At 55.3% G+C, this 14,532-nt stretch overlaps 2 protein-coding genes across 2 annotated transcripts; both read right to left on the bottom strand.

The window, feature by feature from the left end:
* Nucleotides 1-957: 957 nt before the first annotated feature.
* LBX2 (ladybird homeobox 2) lies at nt 958-2,581 on the bottom strand. Its single transcript, XM_065891645.1, has 2 exons — nt 2,377-2,581; nt 958-1,343 (listed from the first exon to the last, which is right to left on the bottom strand). The coding sequence occupies exons 1-2, from the start codon at nt 2,579-2,581 to the stop codon at nt 958-960; spliced, it is 591 nt and encodes a 196-aa protein (XP_065747717.1).
* A 5,704-nt stretch (nt 2,582-8,285) lies between these two features.
* On the bottom strand, nt 8,286-10,573 carry PCGF1 (polycomb group ring finger 1). Its single transcript, XM_065891209.1, has 9 exons — nt 10,437-10,573; nt 9,912-10,017; nt 9,601-9,753; nt 9,375-9,446; nt 9,143-9,248; nt 8,924-8,957; nt 8,739-8,825; nt 8,526-8,606; nt 8,286-8,422 (listed from the first exon to the last, which is right to left on the bottom strand). Exons 1-9 carry the CDS (start codon nt 10,527-10,529, stop codon nt 8,375-8,377), a joined length of 780 nt encoding a protein of 259 aa, XP_065747281.1. The 5' UTR covers nt 10,530-10,573; the 3' UTR covers nt 8,286-8,374.
* Between the last annotated feature and the right edge of the window lie 3,959 nt (nt 10,574-14,532).

The raw sequence follows: 14,532 nt of genomic DNA, 5'->3' as shown, positions 1-14,532 counted from the left end.
GGGAAGACCTGCATCGCGGGGAGTGATGCAGGTCTTTTCCCTCCCCATCACATGCAGGAGGATGATTAATTACCAGCGTTAGAAATTAATCTCAGAAATGTCTGTTGGAGGAGGTGGGCTGGGCTCTCTACCCTGCAAGCAGATACTCTAAGCTCTGCCTCAGCAAGTAGGACCAATCCTTCCCACCCTCCCGCCACCACCATCATCCTGGTGGTGACATTTTCCGCCCAAGTGCGGGGTGGGATGGAGGTCCCAGAAGCAGGGGTATGTCCCCTCTCCCAGAGCTCATCACTTTGCCTGTGTCTCAGTGTAGGATTCTCTCTGTGGGGGCGAGGAGAAGGGTCAGGACTCTATTAACAAATGACCTCAGGGTGGGGAAAAAGGAGGGTCAGGCAGGACGCTGTCACTCTGGGGCCAGTCTATTAGGTGCAAGGTCTCCCAGGTGGCAGCTGATCAAACGCGGGGTGGAGACCTGGAACTAAGGCGGCCAGTAGAGGAGGAGTACGCGCCCGCAGCTACCAGAGTCCCATGCCCTTCCCCTCATCCCGCAGTCTCCAGAGCGTAAAGCTGACAAGCACCAGCTCTGAAGGCTGGTTGGATGCCTGGGTCCACATCCTGACCTAGGGGTTGTTCTTTTGTAAAATGGGCATAATTATATCACCTACCTTATAGGGTTGCTTGAGGGTTAAAGGAAACATCGGATTTAAAGCGCTCAGCACGGTGCCAAGCACGGGATCTTCGCAATAATCAGCAGATTTTGCTCTTACTGCTGGGAGCGTCAGGACTGAGGCGTGCTGCGGCGGAGTCTCAACTTTATTCTCAACAATTGGGAAAGGTGGGCGTCTGGACTGTGAGCCAGAAGGGGCCCGGGTCGACACCCTCCCTTTACCCCGGAACCCAGACAGGACGCGGAGGCGCGGAGTCCAGGGCCCCAGAGCCCTGGAGGTAGCTTTGCCTTCAATCTTCCACCTGTATCTCCTCGTCTGACAATCGGGGCCCAGAGTCAGGCCGGGCGGGGCCAGGGCAGAGGCCTGGGGCGCCGTCAGGCAGCGCGAGGCGGCACTGGATTTCGGGGGACAGCGAGCGCAGCGAGGCCAGGTCGGCGCGCATCTCCTCCACGTCGCGCTTGAGCTTGGCTCGCCGGTTCTGGAACCACGTGACGACCTGCGCGTTAGCCAAGCCGAGCCTCGCCGCCAGCCCGTCACGCTCGGACGGTGCCAGGTACTTCTGGAAGACAAAGCGCCGCTCCAGCTCCAGCACCTGCTGCGCGGTGAACGCCGTGCGTGACTTCCGCCGTCTGCGGCCGGCCCGGCCAGGGCCCAGCGCGCCTGGGGCCGCGCGGCCTGCGGGGACAGGGCGGGGGGTCAGCCTTCTTCTAGCTTGCGGGAATCAGGCTTCGGTCCGGGAGGAAAAGCGGGGGTGGGGTCAAGCCAGCGAGGGGGGCGTTGGTGCGGAGCGAAAAGACGGACGGGAGCCAGAACCGCCGCCCCTTCCCGAACTTTGCGAGGGGGGAGGGTGGTATTTCAGCCCGGGGGTGGGGCACAAAGTGGAACCCGCCACTGGGGTACTGGAGGCAGGAGGCTGAGGGTATCCTGCGGGGACCGGGGAGTGGGAGGAGAGCGGGACAAGCCAGAGAACTGGTGCACGGTCAGGCGGTCTAGGGCGGGGCCTTTGAGGCCTTCCGGAGCCCCTGGTGGAGTGGGCTTGCAGGTCTGGGCCAGCACCAGAGGCAGGGGCCGACCATGGTCAGAGTAGGGGCAGCCAGCCGGAATGGTGAGTGTAAGAGAACCTGCACCGTGCCCTTCTTTAAACTCGTGGGTGTTGGGCACTCTCGACTTATTCTTTTTGGGTGACACGGGCACCCCCTCCTCGAGCCCAAAAGGGAGAGAGTGGGGGTACAAAGGGCGAGGAAAGGCGGAGTCCAGAGTCCCGCGGCCCTTGAGGCTCCAAGGAACTTCTGCTCCTTGTGCCCTCTCGAGAGGAGACCGGCTTGGAGCGGAGCTCGGTCACCCGGAGAGGCCCGAGCCTCGCCTCCCTGCACTTTCTGCGCCGCCCTTGCCCTAGCTCACTCATTTACAGCCTCCGGGCCAGGCCTTTTGTCTCCTCCCTGGCCTTTCTCTGTCGCGATTGCCCCGCATAGTTCTCGACAGACTGGCCCTTCCCCTCGGCGCTGGCGGCCTCCAGGAGCGGGCGCGGAGCCTGGGAACTAACGGAGGGGAGGGGAGAAGAGGGAGAGGCAAGCCCCAGCACGTGGGCTGAGGGCAGGGTGCGGATTAGGGTGGCGGCCAGGGTGAACGAAGGTTCGAGACCGGGAACCTGGAGGAAAGAAATGGGGAGAAGGCCAAGTCACAGTGAGCGACCTCGCCGGCGCTATACCTTCAGAGGGCTGCGGAGCGTGCCCGTCAAGTACGCGGAAAGTTTTACTAGTCAGCTCCTCCAGCGCGCACAGCGGCGACGTGGGACCTTGGTTCGACTCTGGAAGCTGCGACGCAGAGGGTCCTCGGGGAACCATGTGCGGGCCTAGGATGTCTGCGATGCTGAAGGGTGTCCGGGGTGTCCGGGGCTCGGATCCCGAGCTCATGGCCAGCCGGGCTGTGGCGGTCCCGCCGCCCGCCGCGCTCGGCTCCGCAGCTGCCTGGGCCCCAGCGCGGCTCCCGATCTGGGCCCCCAGCCTCGGACCCGCCCCCCGCGCTGGGCCCGAGCCTCGAGTGCCCCTCCTCCTGCGCCCCCACCCCCCAACCCGGCCGGGTCCGCGGTGGGTCTGGAGCTGGTAGACGTTCCGGCAGCGGTATTTCTACAGGGTGGGGAGGTGTGTAGAGAAACCGGAGGAACAACCCGCCAGGCCGGGCCGCAGGGCTGCTCTGCGCTGCCGGACGCGGCGCAGTGCACACTCGGGCTGGACCCTTCCTGGGCGGCCCCCAGATTCTGTACACCACAGACTCCCCGCCTAGCCGCAGCTCTGGCTCATAAACTCGTCGGCAATAAAATTGCTTTCCCTGGCCCCAACGGCTGGGGAGTTGCAAAATTCCGAAAAGGGAGAGCAGAACTGGCAGTGGTAGGATACCCAGTCTCACCTAGTAAGGACCTCTGTCTCCTGACCTGGCCCCCTCGTTCCGCCCCATCCCTGCGGAACGCTCTTAAAGAGGTCGGGCGGCTGGAAGTTATTAGCGCGGTGCTGGGGGCTGGGGGACTTGCAACTTGGAAGGACCTGGCCAGGCAGAGCGATTGTAAGGGGGAATACTGGGGATGCCATGGGGAAGCAAGTGCAGGTGAGCGGACTCTGCCGGCTCTCTGGCTGGACCCAAGGCTGTCCCGCTAGGGCTCAGAGGCCCTGAGGAAGTCAAAACACGTGGAGAAGGGGCCGGAGACCTGGGCCTCAGGAGAGAGGACACAGCAAACCAGAGCTAGTGTTACTGCCCAGGAGGGGTCTTTGCCAGTGAAGCCTGGGCTCCCCGGTTACTCTTTCCATCTATCAGTCGATCTGTCTGTCTTTGTTTTCTTATTAAGCTCCTGTAGTTGGAGTAAAGGTCCTTCAGCCTGGAGAGGCCCAGAAACCACCCAGCATCTACAACAGTGGAGGCGGCCACTGGTCACTGCCCAGGAGCATCAGGGTCACTCGCTATAGAAGAGTGACTTGAAGGGCAGACTTCATCTACCCAACCAGATCCTGGGACAGAACCCCTACCAACCCAGGGGCAAATTCTAAGACCTGGGATATTCATTCCTATTTTATCTGGGTTCCGTCTTTCTCACTTCTCTCCCACAGCTAGTCCTGGGCTTATACCACAGCTCTCCTTTGTAGGAAGAAGACAACTCTGGGATAGCACTGCTCACCAGTGGAGGCCCAACAGGGCAAGGGTTTTGTTCACGTATCACATCCCAGAGGCAGAGAAGCCCCACCACTCCTGAGGAACTCACCACTCCTAAGGAACTCGCTGCTATGATTTCTTCTATTTTTTTCGAACAGTGCCATGAAGAAGTGGACCAGTCCCTCCTGGACTGTCCATTATGTCACCTTCTCTGTAGACTTCTGTGCCTCCCACAGGTACAGTGATACTCTGAGTCCACCTGTCTCTTCTCTGGGGCAAGTGGAGCCTGCAGTTGGGGTGCCCTGAACAGAGCTTGGGAGATCCAAGACACCTGGGTCAAAGACTCCTTGACAAGGACGGGAAAACACTTTGATAATGGGGGTCAAGGAACCTCATGTAACCTGAGGCAGTGACATAGCCCACACCCAACCAAGGGTATTCTCGGTAAAGGGCTCCCTCCTAAGTCACCCCCCATCCCCTAAGACTCACACAGACACTCACATAGTACCTTCATGGCAGCCTAAGCAACCAACTCAGCCCAGTGGGCCACTGCTGGATCAGAGAGCAGACAGTGGAAAGCTGAGATGCCAGGACCTTGTTAATTGGTTATTAATGGTGGCAGGTGGAGGAGGGCCAGGAGAGATCCTCTTAGCTGGAGGCCTCAGCCCTCTGAACCATCCTGGGGGTTTCCCTTAATCTGCAATTAAAGAAGGTCTCAGGAGGCTGCAGGAACTGCCTAGCCTACGTCCCAGGCCTGTCACCAAACAGACACTCCAGCCTTCACTCATGCATCTTCTTATGTAGCGTTTATGTCATCTCTTCTGCTCTCAATTACTCCTGTGTGTCAGTGTGAGGCTCTCCTGAAGGGCCTTTGCTTTCCTCCCCTTCTGTCTCTCCAACATTTTCCCCCTTGCAACCGGGCTTAGGAATGGGGTTGGACAATGGGCTTGGGCAGTCCCCAGATGTGGGTTTGGGGGAGGAGAGGGAAGGAGAGACTAGTAAAGAGAAGAGGCCACTTACAGCAGAGCCCAGCTAAGGTCATCTCAGCAGCCAGGGACTTGTCCAGACAATTGTGGGGCCACAGGAGGGGACTTTTCCCAGCAAAGCCCCTGGAATCTGAGCTGGGGAGAAACCAGATCCTCCGAGGGGGGTAGGAGGAAGGGAATGATTAATGAGGGAGATTAAGAGATTAAACCTGGGTTCTGGGCTGAGGAGCGGGGCGCTTAGCTGTCTCATAGGCTTCCCCCAACCCCAGCTTGGCAGTGCTGCTGCTTTCCAGTGCATCTCTTCCCACCATGCCTCCCACCCCCATGGTCCAACCCTCTCTGACCTGGGTCCTCCCCAGAGCCATCCAAAGACGTGAGCCTACATTGCTGCCTGCCACCCCACCCCCCTTCTGCAACAGACTCTCCCCATTGTCCCTTCAGACATTTGGGGGTCCTCTGCTCCCTCCTCTAGCAGAGATCCCCTCTTTCTCACTTTCCCTCCAGAAGGCACCTCCATTCCCACTTAAGGGTGCCTTCTCACCCACCCCCAACACCCCCTTTCAGAATTCCCTTTCCTCATCACCCCCATCTTATTTCTCATTCCCTGACACTGCACCTCTGACCCGCCTTGCCCTCCCCAGCCTCTCAGCTTGCAGATTCCTCTACCCAGGCCTGCCCCGGATGTACCCCCTCTTCTTGGCATCCATATCTGCTCAATAAATGACCTTCAGTCCCCTGGATTTCCCACCCCACGCATTTCTCTGAATTCTGTGAGCGTAAAGGGGGGCGGAATCCCCAGAATAACCTCCTTGGGTTGGTGGACGGCCCAGGACAGTCCCAAGAGATGTGCTTGTCCTCCCCCCCCCCCCCCAGGGAAAATCCCTTAACCAGAGTGAGAGGGAAGTGGGCATTTTAGAGAAGAAACTCCAGGCAGAGGAGCTGGGGTGGGGAGTCCATACATCTCACACACTTCTGGGATGGTTTTCTCTTTCAGAAAACGTTAGTGCAGATATAACCGATTCAGACATAAATTTTAGTTTTCTCACTTCTAGGGCCTCAGGTCTGTGAGTTCTTTTAGGCCTTTACGCTGGCTCACAAAAAGCTCTGTGCAATTGCCGCCAAGCGGGGAGTGTGCAGGCTGGGGTGCGGGAGCGGCGGGATGCTCAGACACTCCCCCACACCCTTACACTGGTGTACCCCTTGGGACTTATTGTTCCACGGAAGTCCCTTTTCCCTATCTCCTCACCCCCGCCCACCCCCAAGTCCTGGGAGAGACTGGCCAGGCTGAGAGAGACGGGTCCTCCTCTGTGCCAAAGGCCAGAGCAAATCTTGGTGCCCCCTCCCTCAGGTGAGTGTGGACCACGAAAGGGGTTTGGTGAGAAAGGGCATGAGGGGCAAGGGCGAGCTTGGCCCTGCAGGTGAGGACCGACGCCTCCACCCGGGCGCCCCGCGAGGTCCCGGGCGCCTGAGGGCGGGCTGCGTGCTGGGAAGGCCCTGCGGCCGCTTCTCTGAGCACAGCGCCGGCGTTCTAGGTCACCAAGCCCAAGAGAACCGTGGGCTTGATTTGCCCGCTGTGGCGCAGATCGAGACCCGAGTGACCCCGAGGGTCAGGATCTGCGTGGGGCAGGCCAGGGAGGGAAGTTATGGACCCACAGATGGAGGGAGAACGGCGCGGTTGCCCGCAGCTGGTCTGCATCAGCCACTTCGGGAGACGCACGGCAGCGGCAGCTACCGCCACCACTGCCACCCCGGCTGACAGACAAAAAAAACGGCCCCACTGAGCTGGGGACGAAGAGGGGAGCCGCGCCAACCCAGATCCAGGCCTGAGCGCCTTCTGCGGCTTCTTGGCCGCTAGACATGTGTCATCAAAGGCCTCATCCCAAGGCTTGGTTCTCAGGTCTCCCGTCTCCAGCAGCCTTATCTTCTGACTGGGCCTGCTAGATGTCAAGCTGCCGCCAAGCCCCTACTGGACTACTCTGTAGGGGCGTTTCCATTCTCCTTACCTCCACTACCGCCCCCCGCCCCGCCCCCGGAAATGCCCTTTCACACACAAATGCCTTGAGAACAGTCTAAGTGCTGCGTGCTTGAGTGGGCCCGGGAGTACCCAAGCTTAAATTCAGGGAGAAGAGAATGGGGAACGCTGGGATAGATATAATTCATCAAAAACCTCCAGATATATGCTGGTATAGAGGCAGGCCAAAGACACTGAAAAAAGCCCTGATTATGGCTGAGGGAAGGTTTTCTGGAGGAGGTGACACTTAGGCTTTCAAGCTGGTGGGGGCGGTGGGGGGGGGGGGGGGTTGGCGCGTTCCAGGCCTGAGGCCTGAAACACGTGAGGCTCGGGAATCTTGGAGATGGTGCCAGGAAGGAACTGGGCCTGGGCCAGTGGCCCTGCAGTGTCCCTACCCTGGTCCCTGCTGCCTGCCCAGGGTTCACCAAGGGTTCTGCCTTGCTGTCTGCAGTCTCTCCACATGTGCCTTTCTCTTGGCCTACAAGCTTCATCCATGGGGAGGGAAGCCCACGCCTACTGTGCCCTGGGAGAGAGCTCAGGTTTTTGCCCCTGAGTCTCTGGCTCTTTTAGCCAGTTCAGGCCACCTTCACTATGGCCTCCCCTGAGCCCCCTGCCACCCAATCTCCATCTGGGGAAGCTCAGACACCTTCAGCCCTCACAAGCTATACTCAATGAGCCCCCTGAATTCATGGAGTCAGACTTTGGCCAGCGCCAGATTTAGACTTTAAAATTAGGTTTAACATTTATGCTGCCTATGCCATCCAGTTTGTCCCAGATTCCACAGCAGCCCATTAGCTTCCTTCAGGAGCTCCTTGCTTTGGCCTCCAGTCCCCTCCTCTGTTACTGTCTGGCTCAAACAGACAAGAAATGCTTGCTGAATTACTCAGTGCTGAGTTCTCACCTTATTGCTTCCCTCTTGTTCCTAAAAAGTGCCTCTTCTGAGCACCAGTTCCCTCTTTTCAACTACCCTCTCCACACCCTGGCTTCACCTAGCCCAGGTTCCTGAAGGCCCACTGAATCTCATATGGACAGCGAGGTTTCCAGCTGTGACTATCCCCATGTGTTCTTGCATCCCACTTTTTTTAAGGCTCCTCCCATAGTGCAATTCTTTGTATTTTCTTTCAAATATCACTCTTCTTCAGTCCTGCAGTGGCCACTGTCAAACCCTAACCCCATTCTCACCACTACTGAATTAGGATACCTCCAACTCAGGCCTGCATTATATGTGGCAACATTCAAGGACGGTGAGAGCTCCCCTTCCCTTCACCAAAAAGAGCTGGTATGAATGACCTGGTTTCACTTAGGTCACCTGCAGAGTTCTACATATGTAGGGTCCTCTACTGCTTTCCTTTGGCAATTCACTGAGGGAACACCAACATAGAGAGGCCCTCCTTCTTGATGAAACTCAAGAGGGAAGCAGGACACAAGACAAAGCATGAGTGTGTGGCAGGAAAAAAAAGGAAAAAGATGCTGTTTTTAAAGTTTTTATTTCAAAAAATAAAGCCAAGGTTAATTTCACATAAATATCTGGGGAGGGAAGGGCAGAGGGATAGGTGGGGGCTTGGCCCCTACCTCCTCTTCTCTTTCACACTGTATTGTAAAAGCAAAGGGGATGGCTAAGGAGAGAACAAAGGGAAGAAGCAGTCAGTGGGAACATTCTTACCCAAGAGGCCCCCTCAGTCTGCCCCTGCCCTGGAGACTGCCTTGGCACTGGCTCACCTTGCCGAACCAGCGGGAGAGCCATATCTGCTTCATGGTCATGTGATCAGGGAGAACTTCATTGTCAAAAAGGAGCTGCACCTAGAAGGGAGATAGGGGCACAGTTTCAAGAAGTATCCTCTTGCACAGGTCAAGAACTACCCTGGTCTACCCTATACTCTGTTCCTCCTTTCTTAGCCGCCCTCCCAAAAAAACTTACTATGGGATACTCACATGCTGGGGATTTAGCATCAAGCGGTGACAGAGCACCCTCCGGAGATGGCGAACTTCAGCTCTAACAGAACATCGGACATATTTGTTCTGGGGGTGGGGAGGGAAAGGAAGAGAACAGGTGTGTGAGGGAAGGGCCATGGGGTGGTGAGTCTCCTTAAAGAGGACCTCCCCTCAGCCCCGCTCACCTGCAGGATGCTTTTATTCTTGTCTTTGCCAGAACTGGGGAGGGGGGGGAACAGACACAGGTTAGGGAGCTCTATCTTTCCCCTGTCCCTTGCCCAGACCATGATATACTCTCTTCACGTGAACAGACACTCCCTTACTGCTCGCCCTCTCCCTGAGCCCCTCCCTGCCTCTGGGTCATTGTCACTGTCACTTCAGATAGCCCATGACCTGTCCTTCACCTCAGCCGCTCCAGGCATAGGCTCAGCTGCTCATCATAGCGATAGTAGTGGGCTTTTGAGTGGTCGAAGCTGCTGAAGGGGAGGCCAAGGTTGCTCAGGGCTGGCTCTGAGAAAGACAGAGTAATGAGGAGAGTGGCACATGTTCCATACGCTTTTTTCCCCGGGGAGCAAAACTGGGCAGGAGGAATGCTCTGGGGGTTTTACCTTACCCTCCTGTTACCAAGAGACATACCTTCCCCGCTGGGCTGGGTGACCCGGTCCAAGCCTCGGGACTGGTAGAATTCTCGGATCCGTTTCTCTTCACCTAGAAGGGAGTGGAGTACAGGAAGTAAAATATAAGCCCTCCCTCATTCTTTGTCCCTCTAGCTGTCAACCTCTTTACCAAAGCCCTTGTCATCTCAAGCTGTCACCCAGCATCAGTCCTCTAGAGGCCCCTCAAAGTCAGGTTGGTTACTCACTGTCTTGCAAGCCTGGCACTAGCTTGTACACGATGTCCTGCATGACCCGGTCCAGTTTGAGGTTGAGCAGTGGCTGTGTCTCGTGGATCTTGATGTTGCACATGGGGCAGTACTTGCTGGTTTGGAGGTACTTCACAATACAACTCTTGCAGACTGCAAGAAGAGAAAAAGCAAACTCTCGGGCCCTCTGGAAATCGGGCTCATGGGCTGGGTGGGTCGCCTGGGTGGTTGGGGCAAGCAGCCTAGAGGCTGGCAGCCGGCTTAGTGGGAAGTGGGGCCTGGAAGAAACAGCCAGGGTCCTGGGCACTCACACGTATGAAGACACTCTGTTATGGTGGTGGCATCCACGAAGTACCCTGCGCACAGGCAACAGACGATGTGCTCATTCAAGTCTTTGATCTTTACTCGGACCTCCTCCTGCGGACATACCCTCCGTCAACGATCACTCACCCAACCCCAACCCGTGCGCCTTCACAACTTGGAAGTCGCCTCTCATCAGACCCCACGGCCAACACCGCACCCTGCGCCGTCAGCCGATTAGCTCCCGGGGATTGACACTCCCCCTCCGCCCAGCAGAGGGCTCCGCGCACAGCGGGGTCTCCCTCCAAGCCAACTCGCCCCACCTTCCTTTCCCAGGGGAGACTACAAAGGGTGAGCGGCACAATGCGCAGGCGTCCTAGCCTGGAGTTTGGCAACCCGACCTCAATCGCGCAGGCGCATTGGGCACCCTGTCTCTGCGCAGGCGCACTGGCGCCCGGCCAGCCACCGCCCGTCCTGTAGCCGGCCGCAGTTCGCACCGCTAGCCGACCACAGTGGTAACCTTGCCGCCCCTGCACCTCGTTCCGTAGCGGGTCCATCTTGTACACTGACTGCAGCTGGTTCCGAAGCCTCATCGCGATCGCAATCTGGCCCCCCTGAGGAGACGCCATCTTAAAGGCTGATCCCGGCCGGCCACTTCCGGTGCCGCCTGCGGGGCGGGACTTGTCGCCTCGCAACGAAGGCTTAGGTCTTTTCGGATTCGCTGACCCTCTGTAAGGCCCCGCCCATGTCCCTTTCTCGCCGTGTGCTCACCTGAGCCCCACTGGCCCCTCCCCCTCCTCAATCTGTAATTAGGGAGTCGGGGGGTGCCTGGGAAGGGGTCCTATCTCTTTGAGCTCCTGTAGTAATCATCATAATAGGCCCGACATGACCTCGGGACTAACTTTTGGAGCCTGCAAAAGACGGCCGCCTTCAACTCCCAAAGGCCCGGCGGTCTCCTCCCGCCACCGCTCAGGGTCGTCGATCTCCTGTGATGATGTCCCTGCTAAAGAAGCCCCTCCAGGGCCCTCTACTTGTGTCGCCCTCCGCGGCTGACGCGTCCGCATTACGGAGCTTCATCCCGATGGTGGGCCTGGTCCCGGCTTCACAGCGGGGGTTTCTCGGAGCTTTGCGGAATCTTGTAGAGGGTGGAGGGGAAGGAGGGACCCCCAGGGACTTGGTAGTGATCGTACCCCCGCCCCCACACTCTCCCCTGCCGCCGAGGATGGGGGAGCAGGCCCTGCTTAATGATGATGATTCAATCATCGGCGCCTGCGGAGGCCTGGGACAGACTAATGCAGAGCAGATGCCCAAGAAGGAGGGGAGGACGGCTAGGACACTACCACACATGGACACGCTGAGGCAGCGAACTCCTGCGGTAGCATAGGCCCAGTCCCGTACTTGGGGAGGACGCAGGGGCCCTAGAGCTGGTACACCGACGTCCATAGGTACTTTTTAAAAAGTGGGATTAAAAAAAACAAAATAAAGATAAAATTACTGTGGAGTATTAACATCAGGTGCAATTGGAGACTCAAGAAGGGAGAGATACCAGTGGAGACCCCGAAAGACTTTCTGGAGGAATTGGGTCTTTGTGTGGGCACAATTTAGAGATTGGGGGTGGGGGTGGGGAAAGGAGTGTGGTGGAACTAGAAAAGAAAGGCAAAGTGGGGGGGTAGTGAACGGAGAGGGACTGGACTGAGGCCCAGGTGTAGATCTGAGAGTAGTGATAGAAGAAGCAGAGCCTTGTGGAGTTGGGACTTTAGCCTGAGGGCAATAGGGAGCTAAAAGACGTTTTGGAAGCGAGTGAATTATCCTATGAAAAACATATTTGTTCATTTATCTTCAGAGTGAATTAGTGGTAAGGAGTTATGAGATTGGTGATATTTTAATCAACTACTTCTCGCTACAGCCACTGCTTACCTCTCTGTTCCAAGACGCCATTATCTCTTCTCTGGATGATTGCAGTGGCTTTTTGCCTGCTTTCCTTGCTTGTACCTTTACCCCTCTTTAGCCTATTCTAAACATAGCAGCTCACAGTGATTCCAGTAAAACATGAATAAAAAAAGGATACGTGGGGGCTTCCCTGGTGGCGCGGTGGTTGAGGGTCCGCCTGCCGATGCAGGGGACACGGGTTCGTGCCCTGGTCCGGGAGGATCCCACATGCCGCGGGGCGGCTGGGCCCGTGGGCCATGGCCGCTGAGCCTGCGCGTCCGGAGCCTGTGCTCCGCAACGGGAGAGGCAACGGCAGTGAGTGAGAGGCCTGCGTACCGGGGAAAAAAAAAAAAAAAGGATACATGGGAAGTTTTTTTGAGTTGATGGATGTTTATTATCTTGATTGTGTTGATGGTTTCATGTGTGTATACATGTCAGTGTATCAAATTGTACACTTTAAATATGTACATTTTATTGTATGTCAGTTTTGCCTTAAGAAAGTTGCTTAAAATAAAATTTAAAAATGAGGTTTCTTACTTTTCTGTTTAAAACCTTCCAATAGCTTCTCTTTTCAATTAGAATAAAAGTCCAAGTCTTACAATGGCCTTCAAGCCTTGCATGGTCTCTCGCAGTCCCTCAGTCTCTCAAGACACACTGGACCCCCTCACCATTTGTTCCACAGATACACCAGGATATACTCTCGTGTCCCCAACTTGAAATGCTCAGATACCCAAATGGCCCTTTTCTTCCTTCAGGGCTTTACTCCATGTGGTCTTCTGTGATCAATCTAGATAAATCATAATCCCCCACTCTTACACTTCTTCTTTCTCCTTCCTTGCTTTAGTTTTCTTCTTAGCATTGTTATTATTAAGTTTATTGTATATATTTCCTTTTCACCTGCCTCCCCCACTAGAAGGTAAGGTGCTCAATGGCAGGAATTTTTGTATTGTATTTACAACTATATTTCGTGGTGGTGATGATGGCCTAGACTAGGCTTTTATCTGTGGAAATGGAAAGGAAGGACTGTGTATGAAACATTTCAAAGAAAAGAATAATAGGAGGAAGTGAATAAGGAGCTTGAGGGGAAGAATTTCCTCCAGCCTGTTGGACTTAAGGTGGCTAGAGTGAAAGCAGGTGGAGCTTGCCAGAAAACTAGAATGGTGGGGTCGAACACAGCAAGTGTCAGAACCAGGGACTGAGGTCTCAGAGTTTTCTGGGTAGCTGTAATAGATGGAACTATTGGAATGGATGAAACCTGAGCAGAGGTAGAGATGGGTAAAGCTGAAGTCTGAGCTCTTAAGAATGCTCACAGTCTTTGGTGGAAGAAGAAAAGTCGGTGGAGGAAAAACATAAGCAGTGACTGTGAATGTCCAAAGATGTAGAATAATATGATATTATGGAAGCCAAAAGAATGGACATTTCAAGAAAAAGTTGATGGTCAACAAAGTAAAACATGTCAGAGGAGTCCTGGATAACAGACACTGGACACGGGAGCTCTCTGAGAAAGGGTCCATGTAGTGAAGCCAGCTTGCGGTGGGTTAAAAGAATAAATAATGGGGAAATGGAGGCAATGGGTATGGGCAGTAAAAGGGAAAAAGAAACACATAATTTCTCTTGAGAAGTTGGGCAAAGACTTTGTTCAGATAGTAGAGACCTAAGACAGTTGGGGGTAGGAAGGACTAAATTGATAAGAAAAATGATGATACAGGAGTGGGGACATGGCACCAACAGCAGGACGGAAGACAAGATTCAGGCGGATGGGCTGGGAATGTGGCCTCTCCCTTTGAAGCTGCAGGTTTGAAGGCCTGAACAGAAACTAGCAGGAACCATCTTGCTAGAGAATCAGGGAACTAGCAAGGTAGAGGCAAGCCGAGAAATTCCTAGGACTGTGGCTGACAGAATTTTTTTTTTTTAATCCCCAGAAGATGTGTATATACTACCAGGTTTGTGACCATTCTCCTCCAAGGATCAGTTGGGTAATCTCTGGGTGGCTGTGCCATCTGTGCTGACCTCAAAAGGCAGGATATATATAAAAAAAAAAAGGCAGGATGTAGAGTAAGCAGGTATACAGGTCTGCACAATGCTACCTTTTTCACCTGCATTGATTCACTCATTGATTCATTCAAGAAGGATTTATTCCGCTTGATTGGAGACACACTAGTGCTCACTGTCTCCTGAGGCCCACCCCTAGAGTGGGAAAGGGGACTGACAAACTCCTAACCTGCAGGCCAGTCCCCTTGAGAGACTTTATTTACTTTACTGTCTCCCTAGGCTCTCTGTTCTCATCCAGGGAAATCCAGCCCATTGCTATCTCTGAAGGGTTTGCCTGAACCGTGGAGGTTTCATGCTCTCTAGTAGCCCCAACCCCTCTACTGCTGAGAAAAGATGCTTGGAGTTCTGTGAAGGCTTAGGGGAGGTGGTGATATCTGTTTCCTTCACCAAGACAAAAACAGCTGCCAAAGTAGCAGTACCCGCCCCCAGCCCCCAGCCCCCGCAACCCTTTCAGAAGGGATTGTTGGCAGGGTGGGGGAATAGCTGGAGAAATGGATGATGGAGGTGGACAAGACTGGGGGAGGATGTCACATATTATTGATGCCCACTGCCTCCCTCCCCCATCGTTAACCCCCTTCAGATTGAGGTTTTCTGAGAACACTGAGGGGCTGGTGGCTTTGTGTGAGTAGAAAGCCTACTCCCTTCTTTCTC

This window comes from Phocoena phocoena, chromosome 14 (assembly GCF_963924675.1).
Source record: "Phocoena phocoena chromosome 14, mPhoPho1.1, whole genome shotgun sequence".
Classification (NCBI taxonomy): domain Eukaryota; kingdom Metazoa; phylum Chordata; class Mammalia; order Artiodactyla; family Phocoenidae; genus Phocoena; species Phocoena phocoena.
Note: the sequence above shows the minus strand (reverse complement) of the source record. Positions and strands in the feature narration are given on the sequence as shown.